We start from the raw sequence: 17,949 nt of genomic DNA on the forward strand, positions 1-17,949 counted from the left end.
TTATTTAAGCATAATGGTATAATGGCTCCACAATTAAGGAGAAATTCAGAGCACTTCAACAGACATTTTTTATAAAACTTAAGGAAAAGATAAAAAATAGCTAACGACTGTGCAAAAATATATATTTTAGCATATGGACAAAACACTTGAGTTGCATTGACTATCAACAAGAAAAAAAATATATTTCTAGACCCTTTTTTTAAGTAAAAAGAAAAGTTCAAACCCAAGTTCTGCCAAATCTTGGGCTGCTTGAATCAGATTTTTCTAAGCATAAGATCACAGAGAGAGGATATTTTTTATTGTTTTAGTTACACTCCAGGCAGTTCTATCTAAACTTAACTATTTTGACATAACATTTGCTTCTGTAATTTAAGGTGCATTAATTTAAACAACTTTCAGTTGTGGTTTCTTTTATAGAAAAATTACTTAAATTATAAGCAATCAATTAAGATCAGGGTAAAAATAATCACTAGAACTTTCCTGAGGATGTGTATCTACAGGGAACCCACATGTGAAGCAGCCCACTTAATTGATGCATTTGTGTCCTAGTTAGGACAGCTGGGACCAATTCATCACTGAATGGGTATAGCCCAAAACCGTGTATTCTATGGCCCTCCATGCCATTTCCCAGAAACCATTGTCGGGGGGGGGGGGGGGGGCGTGCCTGTGGGGGGGGATGTTCCTGTCCTCATACCCTTTTATGGAATTCCCTGCTCTGAGCATCCTCATACCCTTTTATGGAATTCCCCGCTCTGAGGGAAGGATTGACCATTCCTTTTATGGAATTCCCCACTCTGAGGGAAGGATTGACCACTCCTGCCTGAACTGGAGAATATATAAACCTGGAGTTTCAGAACTTTACTACCACTTGTGGGATCCAGAGGAAGACTGCAGCTCGCCGCTCTCAACCAACCTGCAGCTCACTGCTCTCAACAAGCCTGAGACCACCACCCTCAACTGGACTGCAATCACCACTTTTGACCAGACTGCAACAGCTCTCCCACCAGCAGGTTTTTTTTCCCCTCTTCCTTTTCTTTGGACTCAAGGGGGGCCCCAAGAAACACCACTTTGTTCATGCCCCAGGGTGCTGGGTTATACATTTGGGTTTTGTGGGTTAAAACCAATTGTTTGTTTGTATAATTGTACTTACTGTATTATTTTAATAAATTGTTATTCTGACTTATAATCTCTCCTTTGAGTTGAGTTCATTTCCCCCGCTGGTTAACTCTTAAACCAGCACAATTTGCCTCTCCCTTATGTCATCCCTCAGAAGACTTGAATGAAATTCTGAATGGGACCCTTCCTGCTGTAACAACTGTCATCTCCAGTAAAGGATATGATGCTTATGTACTATGGTAGGCACGGCACAACCACAGAACAAAAAGACTGACACTTCATTTGTGCAGTGAATTTTACTGCCCTTGGAATTTCATTAATATCAATGACTGCGGTGGCTGAGGACATCCCTGCATCCTTACAATCTGTGCTGCTTTGAGAACAGTGAACTTTGCAAGGAACCTAAAGCCAATGCCAAATATCAGAAAGGTAAGTTGGGATAGATCTTGCTCTCCTTTTAGATACTTCTGTAAAAAGGTTTCACATTTTTCTTTTTCAAGCAAGCTAGCTAAAACAGCTCTCGTGCAAAACGAAAGGCTCAGGCTGCATTTAGTTCAAATAAAGAGTACAGAGAAGTCAGCCCTGTGTCTCAGAAAACCCCAGTTCAAAATGAATCAGCTATGTGAACCTACTGGCTGCCTGGCAGCCAGATAGAGCAGCTGTCCAAATTTAAAACAGAAAACTCCATCCCAGAGCTCCAGGAAAGAGAGCTGAAATGTCGCCTGTGGCTGGCCATACAGACTTGCAGAACTGGATAAAAAAGCCTGCTACCACTTTGGAACCTGTTGTTCACACACTGACACTTTGTTTATTACCTTGTGACCAAGTTAAGCTTCTAGTAACCACAGAGAACAAGCTGAAAACTGATCTACAGCAAAGGAACTGTCAACATATATGATATTTTAAATACCTCAGGATGGACATACCCATGTACAAAATTACTATCTCTGCAGTCAAATCTTCCCCCTGTTTGAGTACAAACAGCCAAGCTTTGTAAAAGTCAAGGACAGGTTTGGAGTCAGGACCAACGTCTCCTAAAACCTGTGAGTCCATATTTCTATCTTAAGTCAACAATATCCTGTGCCCATTCTATAGGATAACGTCATCTGTCCTCAATAGCAAGGTAATAAAAAAAAAAAAAAATCATTGGATCTATTCATTAGGAAATTTCAATTTTTCTTTTCCTCCCTCTACAAGAATGTGGAGCTCTTGTGACTCACTCTGCAAAATGCTGATAGGTTTTGTAACTAACACTGAATTTACAGTTTCCCAAAACTACCATCATCAAGCAAGGGTTTGTCTGGAATCAGCTATCCAAGCCAAGCCTTGTGAAACAGATGAAGCTCACACTACAAAACAGATGTCATTATGGCTGATCAGTTTTGTGAGGGCTGTTTCTTCATCTTATTTTTTTGTATGCAAATTCTGAGGCATGCAGAGTACATAATATCCAGAGAAAGATGTCCAAGATCCATCTCTAGGGGACAGAGTCAGAATACAATTCTTCTGTTACGATACACTTGAAGCAAACTACTCAGCCCAGTTACATTCAAATCTATGGAGCTTGCCTGCCCCCACGAGTTTATAACTGGGATGCATACAGTAAATGAGCAGCAAACAAGAAAACAATTGGATAAACAACACACAGTATATAAAAAACATGCCATAAATTCAATGTTCCATTGCACCTAGTTTTAAATTAGTACATTTCCATTTGTATGTGGATTTTCTTCAATAGAAGCATGCTTTTTCAAATCACATTGAGTTTAAGGTTTTTATTTTACTATTTCACAATTAAAAATACTGGAAAGGTATAAAAATACTTTAAAAAACTTTTCTTCTCTCTTTGCAAAACAATTTTCTTCATTAAGAAAATTATTTAAAGGATGATTCCTTCAATGGATATTTATAACAAGCACAAAATCATCCAATAAAGTATTAAAAAATCAAAACAGAAGGATTGATGCTACACAGTCAGTTCATTCACACTCATCAACATATAACTACAGTTATTTCATTCTGGTTAGTTTTAACTTCATTCTTAAAGTGATACTGAAAGGTCAAAGAAGCTTGGTGGCTCATCAAGATGTGATTATTTTTTCTTTCTTTTAAATCTGTTCTTCTCTGGAAGGACTACAGCTAAGAGGAATTCGGCTACATATGGTTTAAGGCTCGTTGATCCATTTTAACAATGATCAAGTTGTCAGATGCCCATAGCTCCTGACAAATAAACCTGGGAAATCGCATGCAGCTGCATGGTAAACAAGAACCCCAGCTTTAACATATGGATTTGCTGGCCCCTGTTATCGATCACTGCAAAGATGCATCTGACCCAGGAACCTCATTCTGTACAGTTATCAACTCAGATCAACAGTGCCAAGTTTATGTAACATTAGTAGGTTCTCTACCACACACATATCATCCACTGCGCGTGCCACAAGGTCTGGCTTTCCTGGTTACAATGTACCCATTTTGGTTAATAAAAAAAAGTTCCTCAGGTTTTCTCCCAGCCATTTAAAACCTCACGCCTCCAAAGAGCAATAATTCTCTTGCATTCCTCTGTTAGCACTCAGGATTAGCAGACTACAGTCTGGTGACAAAGAAAAAACGCATTGTCTTTGGATTTACCAATAAATTTACAGTTTTCATCACCTAATTTTTTTTTTTTCATTCTTGAGTATTTATTCCACACTGCAATCTGGAGTCACACGACAGCATCTCCCCTGTGGCCAGAGGAGGTCACCTCTCTCCCTCAGGAGGTTACACCCCACTCACATGTAGGGCAACCAGGCTGTTTCCCTGCTTGTGCCTAACAGGCACCTACCCACGCTTCCTTGCACTGCTCAAAGTGGTACAGGGGCTTAACAAAGAGATCTGCAAATCAAACGCTAACCCTGGGGGCCACCTTCCTCTAAGTTATACCAGAGGAGATATCTCCCACCACTACACATCGACTGGAACATCTCAGCAAATCTAAATGTCAGTGTGGAGAGCTGAGTTTCAGTTGCAAACCTCAGCATGCAGCGCTCCATTCTACGTGCAGCAATACTTTTTCCAGCGCAGCCCTGTTTTTCCCACAGCCTAGCACCATATACATAGCATGACATGAAACCATGGAATGCTCTGTTTATGCCAAACAGTAAGTTAAAACTATGAAACTATGCTTACAGGAAAGAATGCAATAGGTTACACACCTATGGACTCCTAACAGTACCAAGGAAAGGATGGCTGTGAGAGTAAGCTTGAATGATTTTTGTATTTCTGCCTCTCGGGTTTGGAAGAATATTGATACTTTGCTGCTATTGTTCCCCTTTGCAGAACACAGTCTGAGTTGGTGACCAAATGTAAGGTTTTCTGATTAGATCTATAACTATATTTAAAAAAAATCTCATCTCTTGCAGATTTGTAGAGACTCTTGGAGGTGGGTGGGGGAAAATAACTAAAAAAATCCAGATTGCAAGAAAGCATCCCTGTCATAGAACCTACATAAGGCTGAAAACCACTCAGACACAGGAATATTTTGGAGGGATAAAATATCTCACCAGTAAGTGCCAGAAAGGAAACCCCACTTACAGTGAATTGTATCACAAACTACATCATGAAAGCCAAATTAAGTAACGCACAGAGGCATCATTTAGCCTAAACATCAAACATTTGCTGGCATTCAACTGACAAATGGGAATTTACAGCCCAGAACAGTTATTTCTACTATTTCTAAGGCTGAAAAGATTGTGTATCCATGCAAGTAAGCTGTTGAAAAACTTCTGTGAACAACTGACATCTGGTACGATGGTAGTGCCCTCTGCCGTGCAATATTATAGATTAGTTATCAGCTTTCTTTTAAAATTAGGTTCAGCTGTACTCCAAATAATACTGAGCCATATACATAGGGTAAGTCAAGTATTTCTATCTTCAGGTGAACTGTAAAGAAAAACAATCCTGACAGACATTCAGTATTACTGTAAAGACAAGATCCAAGTACTCTCTTAGAAAACATTTTGTGAGATTTCCATGTGGAGCTGCACATTGCAAAATAGTCTAAAATAGTCATCTAATAAAATTAAAACTTTCTTTTGTTTTTCAACAAGTGAAATGGAGACTTGGTTTGGGGTTTTGGTTTTTGCTTTGTTTGTTTGGTTTTGGCTGTTTTTCAGACTGAATTATCTCCATATAGCTTCAGAAAATTTAAATCATCAGTTCATTTATATGTCCTTATTCTTTCGTTCTGTTTTTCTTTTATTGTACTTCACATATTTTGTTCACCTTTTCATACAGCTTTCAGCACCTCTCCTTGTGGTTGCTCTGTTAGAGATCTATTAAGCAGCAATATTCACAGAAACATTAGGGAAGAAAGATGGCTAAAGCAAACAGAAACTTGAAAAAGTGTTTGAATTACGGGTAAATCTGGTTGCGCCACTTGCAGTTCAGGTTGTCTGACACTTTCCACTTTTAGACTTCAGTATCTGATACTTTACAATTATTTTAACTATTAGAACAGAATGCCTAACCTATTCTTTCTGTTCAAAAGCCTTCGCAAGACTTAGCAAACTATTTGATCATTTTTAGGCATGTTTTTTTAAGCTCTGCATTGCTCTTATTAAATCAATTTTTACATAACTGTTTTGTCAAGAAACCCCAGCCCACTCATGCTACGCAAGAAAAACTTCTAAGACTTGCTCTTGTGTCAGTTTTGAGATTCCTTTTGAACATAGCCTACATTTGACTGAATTAGAAATGCTCGGGATTAACTGAATTTAACAAATCTCTTTGAAACACACACGGGTTTTTTGCTGAAGATATTGCCTGTCCTGAGCATTCCGAGGCCCCATCTTCCAAGTTTAGAAAAAAAAACAAACCAAGAGTGGAGTGGAAAGAGAAGGGTTCACAGAATAGTGAGATGTGAGTGTCAAAGTCAAGCATTTGGGAGCAGAAAGGTTTAGAAGAAGAAGCACTAGAGTGTTAGGGCAGAAAACAAGACAGATGGGAAGGAAAACTACAAATATCAGCCTAGAGCTGAACAAGAGACAAGGATCATGACAGAAATAAGGCACAAAGTGTAAAGGAGGAAAAAAGTAGAGGTAGATAAAAGAAATACTGCATATGCATGTATTTCAATGGGACAAAGAGTAAGGGAATGAATTAAGGTTTTAATGGTTATCTTATTTCTATCTTTTCCTAAAATTCAACTTTGCTGCTCTTCTAGTACAATGTGGTGCTGCACTTCTGGTGCACACAATATTAATAAAAAACACAAGTATTTCAAACATTTACATCCATTCAGATGTTTTTATTGGTTTAAGACCAATATTACTCAAGGTCCTAGGCTGTTATTCCCAGTGATTAGATCTTGTTCTTGTGATATTCCTATACACAGCAACAGGATTATAGAGATAAATGTTGCTCTCTGAAAACAAAATGACAGAACTGGTCCTCAAGATCTGTTTTTTCTCAAACAATTCCAAAGAAGTGTTTATGAAAGCAAAAACAGTCATATAAATCTGCCACTAACTATGTCTCTTTACTTAAAAGATGATCAATTACTGAAAGTGACAGTCACTATACAAATACATTCTTTCATAATAACTAGAAATAAATACGTATGATTAGCCTTCATCTTTCAAAACTTACCCCAAGGAATAAATCAGTAATGGCTTTTTTCTAAAATAGGCGCTGAAAAATTTCAGCTTCAAAACAAAATGACACAATGGAGAATGATGCTCGCAAACAAGGGAGAAGAGCAACCTCTAGTGGTCATAAAGGTAAAAACGAGAGGAGAAATCCTATCTATATTCCTGTCTTGGCCCACTGGTCCAACAAAAGGGAATTTCAGTGGCAAAGGGCAGAGCATGTTTTGTTTTTTTCCTGGCCATACCATCTGCAAATTTAAATCTGTTAAATAAAAAGATGCTCAAATCTACAAACCATGTATTACAATGAAAGGTGAAAAGAAGATTCTCCTTTCTGGTGGACTGCTATAAGACATGGGTATTGCTGTGCTGAATAGTGCTTAATTATTACCTATCATTAGTAAATGACAAAATGTTTTACTTCAGAGTGAGTCATTGTTACATATGGAAATAGGGCAACTGATCTGAGGGGTCTGGCACTTGCTTCTGTTTTGAGGCAAAGCGGCCTCAAGCTACTGCATATCTGAATAGCTCAGCAAAAGAAAATCTTCTCTGAGTTGTTTTTTTTTCCCTAGCAACAACTGATTTCACAAGTTTTGAAATAGTAGATAGAGAAAGAGAGGGCTGTAGGAGCAGAAAGAGTGGAGGATGGAAAATTACTAATAGCTTTCAGTAGTACAGACAATCTGTCATCTATGCTGTTCTACCATTAAGTCAACTATTAAATCTTATCAATTTAAAATTTAAAAAGGATCAGATCTAGATTAGCACATATACAGTATTATTCTAAAAATGTTCCTCTGCCACTGCCAACGCCAACAAGAGAATCTGAATGTAAGAAAGCAATACTTCTATTACCCTTGAAAAGCTTTCCCAAAGGATAAAAACCTATGATCACTGCAGAATATCACCAGCTGGAGGAAACAACAGGGATTTGTGAACCAAATAGCTGAAAATGACCATTCATGACCTTTGTGATGAGTTTTTCAGCATTTAATACCACTTCCAGATTTCAGTCTCAAATCACAGAACTTCAGCTTCCTGGTCAGGGCTTTTCCAGTCCTACAACTCATAATGCTGTAGGACTTCAAACAGTCAGGTCTTCATTTTTTAGGAAGAAAAATTATGACCATCCTCAGGTCTTCAACAAGAATAGCTAAGTAGAGGCATCACACGGGGTCTGCTTTGTCCATATCCCTCTCACTCTCCCTCCTGGGAAAGTTTTATCCTCCCTAGTTTGCAGACTGCTACCATTAATCCAGATGACTAGCTGGAACAAAGAGGCTTCAGAGATCTAGCTGACATTAGTAACTCCACAGAATGTAAGGACTATTCATATTCCTGCAGGGCTTGGCATCCCAATCCCATCCTGGTCTTGCTCCATTTTAACTTTCTAAAGCTTTAATCAATCTACTGCTTAATTGACTACCACTAATCCACACCATGCAAACTACTCAGAGTTGTGCACTGCCCTTTCACTGCACGACTTCACTCTCTTTACGTTCCATCAGTCAACAATAAAGGAGGAATTATTATCACACAGCAACCTAAGTACTGATCTACTGTCTTTCTATCACTGCAAATCTGAACTTTCTTTTAATACACACACACACCATCCCCAGGAAACCTGTGACTCAAATCTGTGGTCAAATAATTTATCGCTATAGGTTACAATAAATCAGCAGTTTAAGCTAAATTCTTCAAAACTAGGATTCAATTATTTCACATCCCAGAATAATAAGCAAAAAGTAACATCATATCTTTAAAAAAAAAAAGTTTAACTTATGTTTGAACTAGTCAGGTCACAATCCCACAACATTATGTTAAAAAAAAATGAAGGGGAAAGCATTTTGTCTATAGATCATTTAAGAGGTGGGGTTAGTAGTGCTGACTATTATTACCATTGCCCAGCGTTTCCCATTACTAGATGCTGTTCCCAGCTTTTAATGTCTTGGATAGTACTTATCAGGCAATTGAAATTTTTCACAGCGAGGCAAATATTAATATTGGGACCATGTAGCTAAAACTAGCCAACCCATTACTGAAAATACAGCACAGGAAAAATGCAAATTGTTGATTGTCTTTAGAAAGTCCTGACAAGTTTCGGTGCAAGGGCTGGAAATGAGAGCCAGCTGACTGAGCAGGCTTCATACTGATGGAGGAACAAACAGAGGAGGAGGAAGAGCTGGAGAGAGGGAGACAAGGGAAAACCCAGAGGAAAAGCACATCACAAGGAAGGAGTGAGAATGAAAAAAAGGTGAAATTTAAAGAGATTGAATGAATGAAGTAATGGGGATTGGCGATCAGACAAAGAGATGGATCCAAATGGAGGTCAAAATGGAACAAAGAGCCCAAGGGGATTGGGAAATGAAAACCAAAGACTAGGGAAAGAAATGGAGAGAGAAAAGCCATAGGAGCTAAGGAGTTGGAAAGTAAAGCGAGATACCACAGTAAAGAGACTCAATAGAATATATCAAGACCTGAAGGGGGTTACTGAACACAATCAATTTAATTTGTCAAAGGATAAATATTCCGTCATACAGAAGACAGCCTGAGAAGGGTTTCCATTTGAGATGGCTGCAGGAAAAAATATACAGGAAGAAGCAGAATGGATGCAAAGGGAATAAATAATTCTGGGTAGTTATCCAGGCAGCTCCTGTCTTTGTCTTAAGTTACTCTTGGCCACAGCAATTAAGGACTCTCCATTCCATATAGTGAATGACTAAGTTTCACCTGCTCTGGAGGAAAACCTCCTGGTTCACTACAGTCTGACACATAAATGGGTCATGCTTGGAAAGGTAGTGTCTTGAACAGCTACTTCCCATTTGCTGGTGGAACAGAGCTAACCTAAACTTCAGGCCAAACCTATCGGTTAAGTCAGCAACAGATCTGGTCTGGTGAGAAAGCTATGCCTAAAGACAAGTGATGCCTTAAGCCCCTAATGGTTTTTTATTTTCTAATATCGGTAAGCCTTATAAGTTTTATAAGTGGATTTTGAAGGCAGCAACCCTCCCTCCTTTGTCCCTTGTCCCTTTCCCTTTCTCTCTAGCACCCTTGTTTACACATTCCTTAACCCTCTTACCCCATTCTATGCTCCCTATATCAATCCTACTCCTGAAACCAGTAGAAATGTTTAGTCTTTTGTCAAGGCAAGGCCTAGATTGTTGGCAGAACAGCATATCAGGGCCTAAACCACAGAATACGGTCAAGAATTAGGTAACTATGTACCCTTTGTGCTCTGAGGGAGAGGAAGATGGGATGAACAGAGGGTCCCGAAAGCCCCGCGACTCAATTCTCAGGGGGTGGACCCAGGGTGGACCAGAGTAAAGGCCACAGGGTGGACACATCTGGGATTGGATGGATGGTATTATAAAATGTAACATCTCAGGCACGGTCTGTGCGCATCTTGTAACATCTTAGCCTTGGCAAAATAAACCCTTTCTTATCTCACCCCTAATTAACTGCTCTGGAGATTTTTTCAGCACCAAAATTCCACAGCAACACAAGGAGACTTGAAGAGAAACTGCAGGACAGGTGACGTACAAGACAGTCACTAACTCTATGTTTTTCATTTTCCAAATACCTGATTTGATACACTCAGCTCTACAGACAGTAACACTTGTACAGGTCTAACAAAAGCCATGCACTGAGGAAAGCAGTGGGTGTTCCAAAAAATAAAGTTCTGGGAGTATATTCCTTTAGCTAGAAATATTATACAAACTTTCTCATAAAGGATCGAGCTCCATCTTTAAACTAGTAGCAACTTTTGTCCCCATCGTTCCAACTGAAAATCTTTCCCATAAATGGATTGCCATCCCTGTCTTTTAGCTTACATATAGTTTCCTCCCTCTCAGCACTTTTACACTTAAGACTTCCACAGCATTCAGCCTGATTGGCTAAACAAGGCAACCTTTCTAAATGAACTCTTGTAAGACATCTCCCTTATCACTGCACAAGCCTCACACTCTACACACATCTCACATTCAGTCACTCCAGGAGTCACTGCATAGTTTACTGAAATTATATAGTGTTCTAGATGATGTCTGAGAAATGCAGAAAATGGCCTCAACAGTTTATCTGCTTTAAAAATATCTTTCCGGACATATCCTAGCTTAACATTTGACTTTTTTAAGGCTATGTTGCACAATCTCTCTTATCTTTTGCTACAGACAAGATACTTGCCTGAAGGTGAAATTCTTGCCAGGGGTCCTAAATGAACACCATATCTCTTTGTATCACTGAACGAAATTACATTTCTGTCTCTCTAATCCAAAAGGTCATCTAATCTGTGAATAACATGGTGATTCTTTCATCAGTGCTTCCCATATTTGTTTCATCAGAAGATTTCATCTGCATATGTTCATTCCCTTATGTCCCCACCACTAATATTTTGAAAGTCAAGCCCATGCCTTCCTCTTGAAGAACACTTCACTATTCTCTATTTTAATTTTAGTTGTCACTTTTTATCAGACAGTTCCTTACTGATTTCAAACCTCCTTCATTAAACCACATTTCATTTTACTACACTAATAAATTCCAACGTGGCACAGTAGAATTATGAAATCACTTTCCATGTTGGCTTTTTGCATTTATACTAACCACTTATATTTAATTAAAGAAAATTCAAACAAAACAAACAAATAAAAACCCAGAAGCTCTACACACCAAAAACTTCAGAAAACCTGTTCTAGGATGATAATTTTGGGGGGTTTTTTTCCAACATTTTAAGTTACCTAAGCTTCTTAGAATTTGTTCACAGCTGCCTCTAAACAAATCCATTTGCTACAACTTCTCAATGACAGTAGCAATGTTTAAAAAATTATTATGAAAATATACAGCATTATCAATTTCTAGTAACTATTACCTACCTCGATTATGGGAATTAAGTTTACTCAAATGTAAGGGAGAGTATTCAGGTTATTTAATTTGCAATTGACTCAGAAAATAATAAATAATTCAATAGGGTGGAGTGTATCTTAGATCTCCTAATTGGGTATTTTAGTTGTATTTATTAGCATTTTAATAAATGTCCTCAAGACTGTCTCCTCTGAAATTCTCTTTGCTCATAATAAACAGTTTATCACAACCATCTGGAGAGGTCTTGTGGTTGCTTTAAAACTGAATGGATGTCTTTAACTATGAAGTTTTACAAATTATATTGTAAACTTCTGAAACCATGTCTGGACTTTGTCTCTTGTGGACATTTTATTTGTAGTGGGGCAAGACTTTTTGATGTGGCTGAGAAAAATAAATAAGATTCTTGCATTTCCCATACAGAAAGAGAACAAGCAGTTCAGGAACAACTTAATGGCTAGACATAGTTTTACTCTCTCCTTTGGAATGAATGTTTAATCAGTTCAAGAAATTAGCTTCCTGACCATCAGTACCAGTGGAATGAAGACAGCATTCAAAGTCAGCCTCCTATTTGGCGAGTTTCTTGTGCCACACAGCCAAAACAGGGGGAAGAGAAACCTCCCACTATTCAGATTATAGATCAATTTGCTAATGCAACCCTTTACCTGCAACTTATGAAAGCACTGAGGAAACTTTAATGCAAATAAATAGATGGGGTGAAGGCAGCCAAGAGTCCAGTAAGAGCACTGCCCATGCAAGAGGCTGGGGATAACCAGTCAGATTTCACAACAGATCCTGCTTCCTTCCCCAGCCCTGTGAGGACGGTCATATTCCTCTTCAGCTGAGAAAAAAGTGTACAAGCAGTGTCACCTGGACTCTTAGCTCAAGGTAAAACTTCTGTACAAGAGCAGAATAACTCTTCTTGCAGTTCACCATTGACATTTTTATTATTTGTACATTGCCTCATCACACTGTCAGTAGGATAACCTACCTCCCATTAGGATTCTTGTTATGGTGTTCCTTTCACAGCTTACTTTCACATATTTCTTCTTATCTCCCATTATGCCTCCCCGCATTTTCTTCATTGCTTTAATCCCAGTTCCATTCCCTCCTAAACTTTGCTCCCTATCCCCTTGTGAAAGGCGATCATAATTAAATAGTAAACAGTCCTGCAGTTACCCTTGACAACTGCCAGAGTGTTTTCAGTAGGCTTCCCAATGAACAGCCCAAATGAGAGGAATGAAGATAATGAATGAGTCTCTGCTGCGCAGGCAGTGCAAGAGAGTTCCTGCAAACTCAGACAAGACTAACACATTTTGATTCACACCAAGTGTTTTCCTAACAACCCTATCAACTAAAACATGTTGTTGTGAATAATCTCAGCTCTGAAGAATTAAAATATGTCCTGTGAGATAAACAAAACCATTGGAATAACTAGTGCCAGACTTCAAAACTAGTGATACTTAGTCCTTGTTAAGAAGCAGAAAAAATAGAATTGAAATTCATATCTGTGTGTGAGTACTAGTTCAAATTCTGCTAGGTATTCTGTTATACACTCAGTTTTCTAGCTCCAGTTTTAAGAAAGCAAGATCAGATTTTCAGAGGAGCTGAGTTTTCAGTATCTCATAAAACTAGAGTGAGCAGTAGATATCTGAAAGTGATCAACCTGAAGTAGAGAACAATTGTCTTAAACTTCTCTCCTTGATTCTTCCATATGCCACAATCTCTGTACGTACAACTCCATGATGACTTCAGCATACCCCATTATTCCCTCTGTGTTTGTCACCATTTCCTTCTTTGCCACCAGCTACTTTTCCTTCTCCCATGACAGTGGCCCCCACCTCTGTTCTCATCTACCCCAAGCTGGGGGCTCTATATCCAGCCCATCTGTCTCTAAACTAGGGCCTGCATTTTCTTTTAGTTTTAGCCTAGAGGGCAGAAAGTCCTCTGCTCATCTCCTTATAGGAATTGACAGTCTCAGAAGCTGGGATAGCAATGGTCTTCTATCACATAGGAACTGAGAATAGATTAATAGATAACAAAAAAACACCCCCATACTGAACTTCAAAAGCTTCTCAAAGCACTAGTTTTATGATGATGCTTACAGCCCCAAAATGCCAAGATCTTCTCTTCCCATTTATTTACTTATGACTCCTTACAGATATAACAGCACTGATCCAGCAGGAATTTTTCCTTACACATCAGTCATGAAAACAACTATCAGAACCCAGAAAGCCTCTACCCAGTTCCCTTATGGTTTTGGGAGAACTGAGCCCTACACCACAGAGCTGAGCAGAGCACTCAAACTGCACAGTGCATTTCAGCTTGCACCAACAGTGTTGAAAACTGCGGCTACTGTACTATATTCACTGTACATTTGCCAGGCCAACAGCACAGTAACAAATCATGTAAGCTATGAAGCATACCATTTTACCCAAGGAGAAAGAAAACTGCATACTAACCTAGAGCAAACAACAAATCAAGATACTGACTGCAGTGTACATATGCATGCTCTGTTTCCAGAGGGGGGAAATACACATTATTTATCAATATATAGTATGCAACAGTTTAGCCAGATTGTGCTTTGTTCCCCAACATAGTTTCAGGCAAGACTAGAACTCCAATTCATCTGATCAAGTCCAGGTAAGAGATTCTGCATCCTCTATTCAGAGGTGGAAGGACTTCAAGCAAACAAAACACAAGGCCCTACAAGTGAATACCACTGAGATCTATCTCAGATTCATTGTGTTCATCAATCCATATCATTATTAACAGACTACGATGACTTTACAGGGGTGAAACAGATCCATTAGGCAATGCTTGTTCATCAAAGATATCATTAAAAGTTAGATTTTAGTTATGACATGTCATTCAAAACTACATGCTTCAATCTCAGGTAGTTATTTCTTGCAACTAGAATTAGAGTTGTTTAGGTTGGAAAAGACGTCTAAGATCATTGAGTCCATCTGTGCCATGATCACCCCTAAAACACATCCCTAAGTGCCATATCTACGTGTCTTTTAAACACCTTCAGGGTTGGTGACTCAAGCACTTCCCTGGGTAGCCTTTTGCAATGTTTGACAAGCCCTTCCGTGAAGAAATTTTATGTAATATCTAATCTGAGCCTCTCTTGTCGTGTTGCTTGTTACTTGAGAGAAGAGACTGACCCCCCACCTTGCCACCACCTCCCTTCAGGTGCTTGTGGAGAGAGATAAGGTCTCTGAGTCTCCATTTCTCCAAGCTAAACAACAGCTCCCTCAGACGCTTTTCACCAGATTTGTGCTCCAGACCCTTCACCAGCTTCATTGCCCTTCTCTGGACTTGCTCTGGCACCAGAATGCCTTTCTTATAGTGAAGGGCCCACAACCAAACACAGGATTTGAGGTGTGGCCTCACCAGTGCAGGGGGATGATCACTGCCCTGGTCCTACTGGGCACACTGTTTCTGGTACAAGCCAGGATGCCACTGGCCTTCTTGGCCACCTTGGCACACGGCTGGCTCGTATTCAGCCAGCTGCTGACCAACACCACTGGGTTCTTTTCCTCTGAGCAGCTTTCCAGACACTCTTCCCCAAGCCTGGAGTGTGTCATGGGGTTGCAAGACCCAGCACTTCACCTTGTTTAACCTCATACAGTTGGTCTCAGTTATCTTCCACACACTTCAGGAACCTCCTAACACTATTTCCTCTCTACTGTATCATATTTCCAGCTGACAGCTGGTAAGTTTGAAGTCCCCCATGAGAACAAGGATTAGAGATCCCAAGACTTCTCCCAGATGCTTATGGAATATTTTGTCTGCCTCTTCATCCTGGTTGGTGGTCTGTAACAGACTCCCACCATGACATCTGCCTCCCTGGCCTTCCCCCTGGTCCTGACTCATAAACACTCAACCCTTCCATCACCATCATTAAGATCTAGGCTGTCAAAACATTCCCTAACATAAAGGACTACCCCACTGTTTCTCCTTCCTTGCCTATCCTTTCTAAAGAGTTTATAGTCACTCATTGCAGCACCCTAGCTTCTGCTAAAGCTGTAAATTGGGATTTCTGGGGATGGGAGGAAAGCTATTCCCTTTTAGGAAATAGAAGACCAAATAAGAGAAGTGACTGATTAAAATATGTACTATAATGGACGCCCTCACCCACTTTCAGCGGACCACCACAAAAAAATACTCACAATAAATCCAAGTTTTTTATAGTCTCGAGTATACATAGACTTGCGTTTCTCCATACTGCCACTACTGTTGTTAGGTTCAGACTCTGCATCAAATGCAATTCTTCGGAGTTCAAATATGATATCCCGTTGAGCCTATGTCAAAACAAGGTTAAAAAAAATTGGTTAAATAACTTAACTTTCAATTTAATAAATAATACCACAAAAGGTGTTTCAAAACACTGTATTCCCTCCAATGCCCAACCTTTCTGTGTCTAAGTTCCCTACTTTGTACTTGGAGGGACAGTCAGTAAGAATGATCTTGTGGTTCCCATTTTCAAAAGTCATCACATTCAGGAGATTCACATGAAGGTGCCCAAGTGTTGACTTTAAGAAGCAGGACCCACGTTATCAAAGTCTAACTACACACTTAATTTTAACCACAGAAGCCAAGAGATTACACAAATTTCAAATTAAGCTGGTAATGAAGCTGGTACTTATATACTTTCCTGGATAAAATAAAAATGACTCAGCACTCCGAATTCGTTTTTGTAACTGTCCATTTTTGCTACCACAGAAATCAGCAAGAGAGGAATTACTACATTTACACATCGCTACAAATGTCTCAAGACAGTGATAACCACCCTGTCATAATACTAACAACACTGTGTTAGTGACTCTCTATGGAGATATGTGCTAGTTGACTGCATGTACATTCCCAAGGGTCAAACTTCCCTGCCTCAAACTTAAGAAACAGGAAGGATAGAAACCTACAGCATGATGTTACTTATGGTAAAACTATCTAGCTGTCCCACCTTCTCTTCTCTAAATTATCAGCAAGTCTAAACATAACTTCCTCTTAAAAATGAAATCAGGTTCCTCCTTGTCCAGGGCCTAAAAAAGGCCACAAAAAATAAACAAACAAAACAAATCTTCCCTATGGTTCATTGACCATATATTTAAATCTCTTGAATCTCTTAGGGGATTAAGTGCCTCTTTTTGCACAGTGAACTATATTAAAGCCAGTGTTTGGACACAGAAGCAATAAACTAATGAACAACTACCATATAGGTTCCCAGTATGAAAAACAGGGTTTATTGTTACACAAAATTAACTTCAAATCTAGCATGCCAGATAGTTTTCATTTAAACATTCAATTTAGCTCTACAGAAGTACTTTTAGGAAGGACCATACATCTCTGTTGCTTCTGAGAAGCACACAAAGGAAACAAATGCTGGATTGGAGCTAAGAGTTTCTGCTCAGGAAGACACAAAATTCAGTTCATGGAACTACGTGCTAAGGAGAATGGCCTGGCCATTTTGTTCGCCTTTTTCACAATGAATGCAATAGCCAGTACATCTTATCACAACCAAAAAACATCACCCAACTTCACAGAGAGAGAAAATAAATGACTTATGTAAGTGTTCCTAGAAGTGTTTTTTCCTTCATAAAGAGCTTTAGGTACATCACTGAACAGTTGTCTGCTTCCTGCTAAGACTAGATCATGCCAGATGCTTACCTGATCTTGTGGATCCATTTTTGTCATCATTCTGTCTTCCAGAAGATTAAAGGTAAGTACTTGCAGAACATAAAGCTGGTGTGCCATTTCATTATTGATGGCCCTCTGTGCCCTGATAACATGCTGCAAAGAAAGAGAGACTTTGGTGAATATCATCTTATAAAAAAAGTGCATTAGGTGCAGTAAGGTATTTCCATTTTTCTCAGTATGTGTTTGCTATGCAATAGTGTATATATGCTCCAGAAAAGGAAAAAAGAACAACAATAAAACACAAAAAAAACCCACAGACAATCAAACCAGGACTAGCACTACTGATTTACATACTGTATAAGCAACTTTTAGGGACAGGACTTTACACCAGGTAGGGTCTTTGCATATACTGAGAAGTGGCGTTAAAAAAAACAGTGCTGAGAAGTCACTTCAAAGAAAAATTAATTCCATACCAAGAGTATTAGAGCTCTGTATTTTTAATTTATTTTTTTTTAAAGAGAGTATATTAAGAACATATTTAATAGAGTAGCTGTCTGAATAGAAAAGTATTCAGGCTGCAAAGACAGACAGAGAATACAGTGATTTAACAGGGCTCAACAGGGAGTCAACATCACACCACAATCCTGCCTCTACCAGACTACTCCATTCAGTATGAGGAAAATTGCTCAGAAATATATTAGCATACAATGCC

The 17,949-nt window shown here is 39.0% G+C and overlaps 1 protein-coding gene across 2 annotated transcripts in view; it reads right to left on the bottom strand.

The window, feature by feature from the left end:
- The window catches only part of ELMO1 (engulfment and cell motility 1), a 317,291-nt gene that overhangs the window by 174,309 nt on the left and 125,033 nt on the right, over positions 1-17,949 (bottom strand). For both annotated transcript variants that reach the window (XM_027729150.2, XM_027729149.2), the window contains exons 13-14: positions 17,268-17,390; positions 15,773-15,904 (exon numbers count right to left, since the gene is read on the bottom strand). In XM_027729150.2, the coding sequence (XP_027584951.1) occupies positions 15,773-15,904; positions 17,268-17,390 (255 nt within the window). The remainder of the gene's footprint in view (positions 1-15,772; positions 15,905-17,267; positions 17,391-17,949) is intronic.

This window comes from Pipra filicauda, unplaced genomic scaffold (genome assembly GCF_003945595.2).
Source record: "Pipra filicauda isolate LSUMZ 115617 unplaced genomic scaffold, ASM394559v2 scaffold233_size1220752_pilon, whole genome shotgun sequence".
Taxonomy (NCBI): domain Eukaryota; kingdom Metazoa; phylum Chordata; class Aves; order Passeriformes; family Pipridae; genus Pipra; species Pipra filicauda.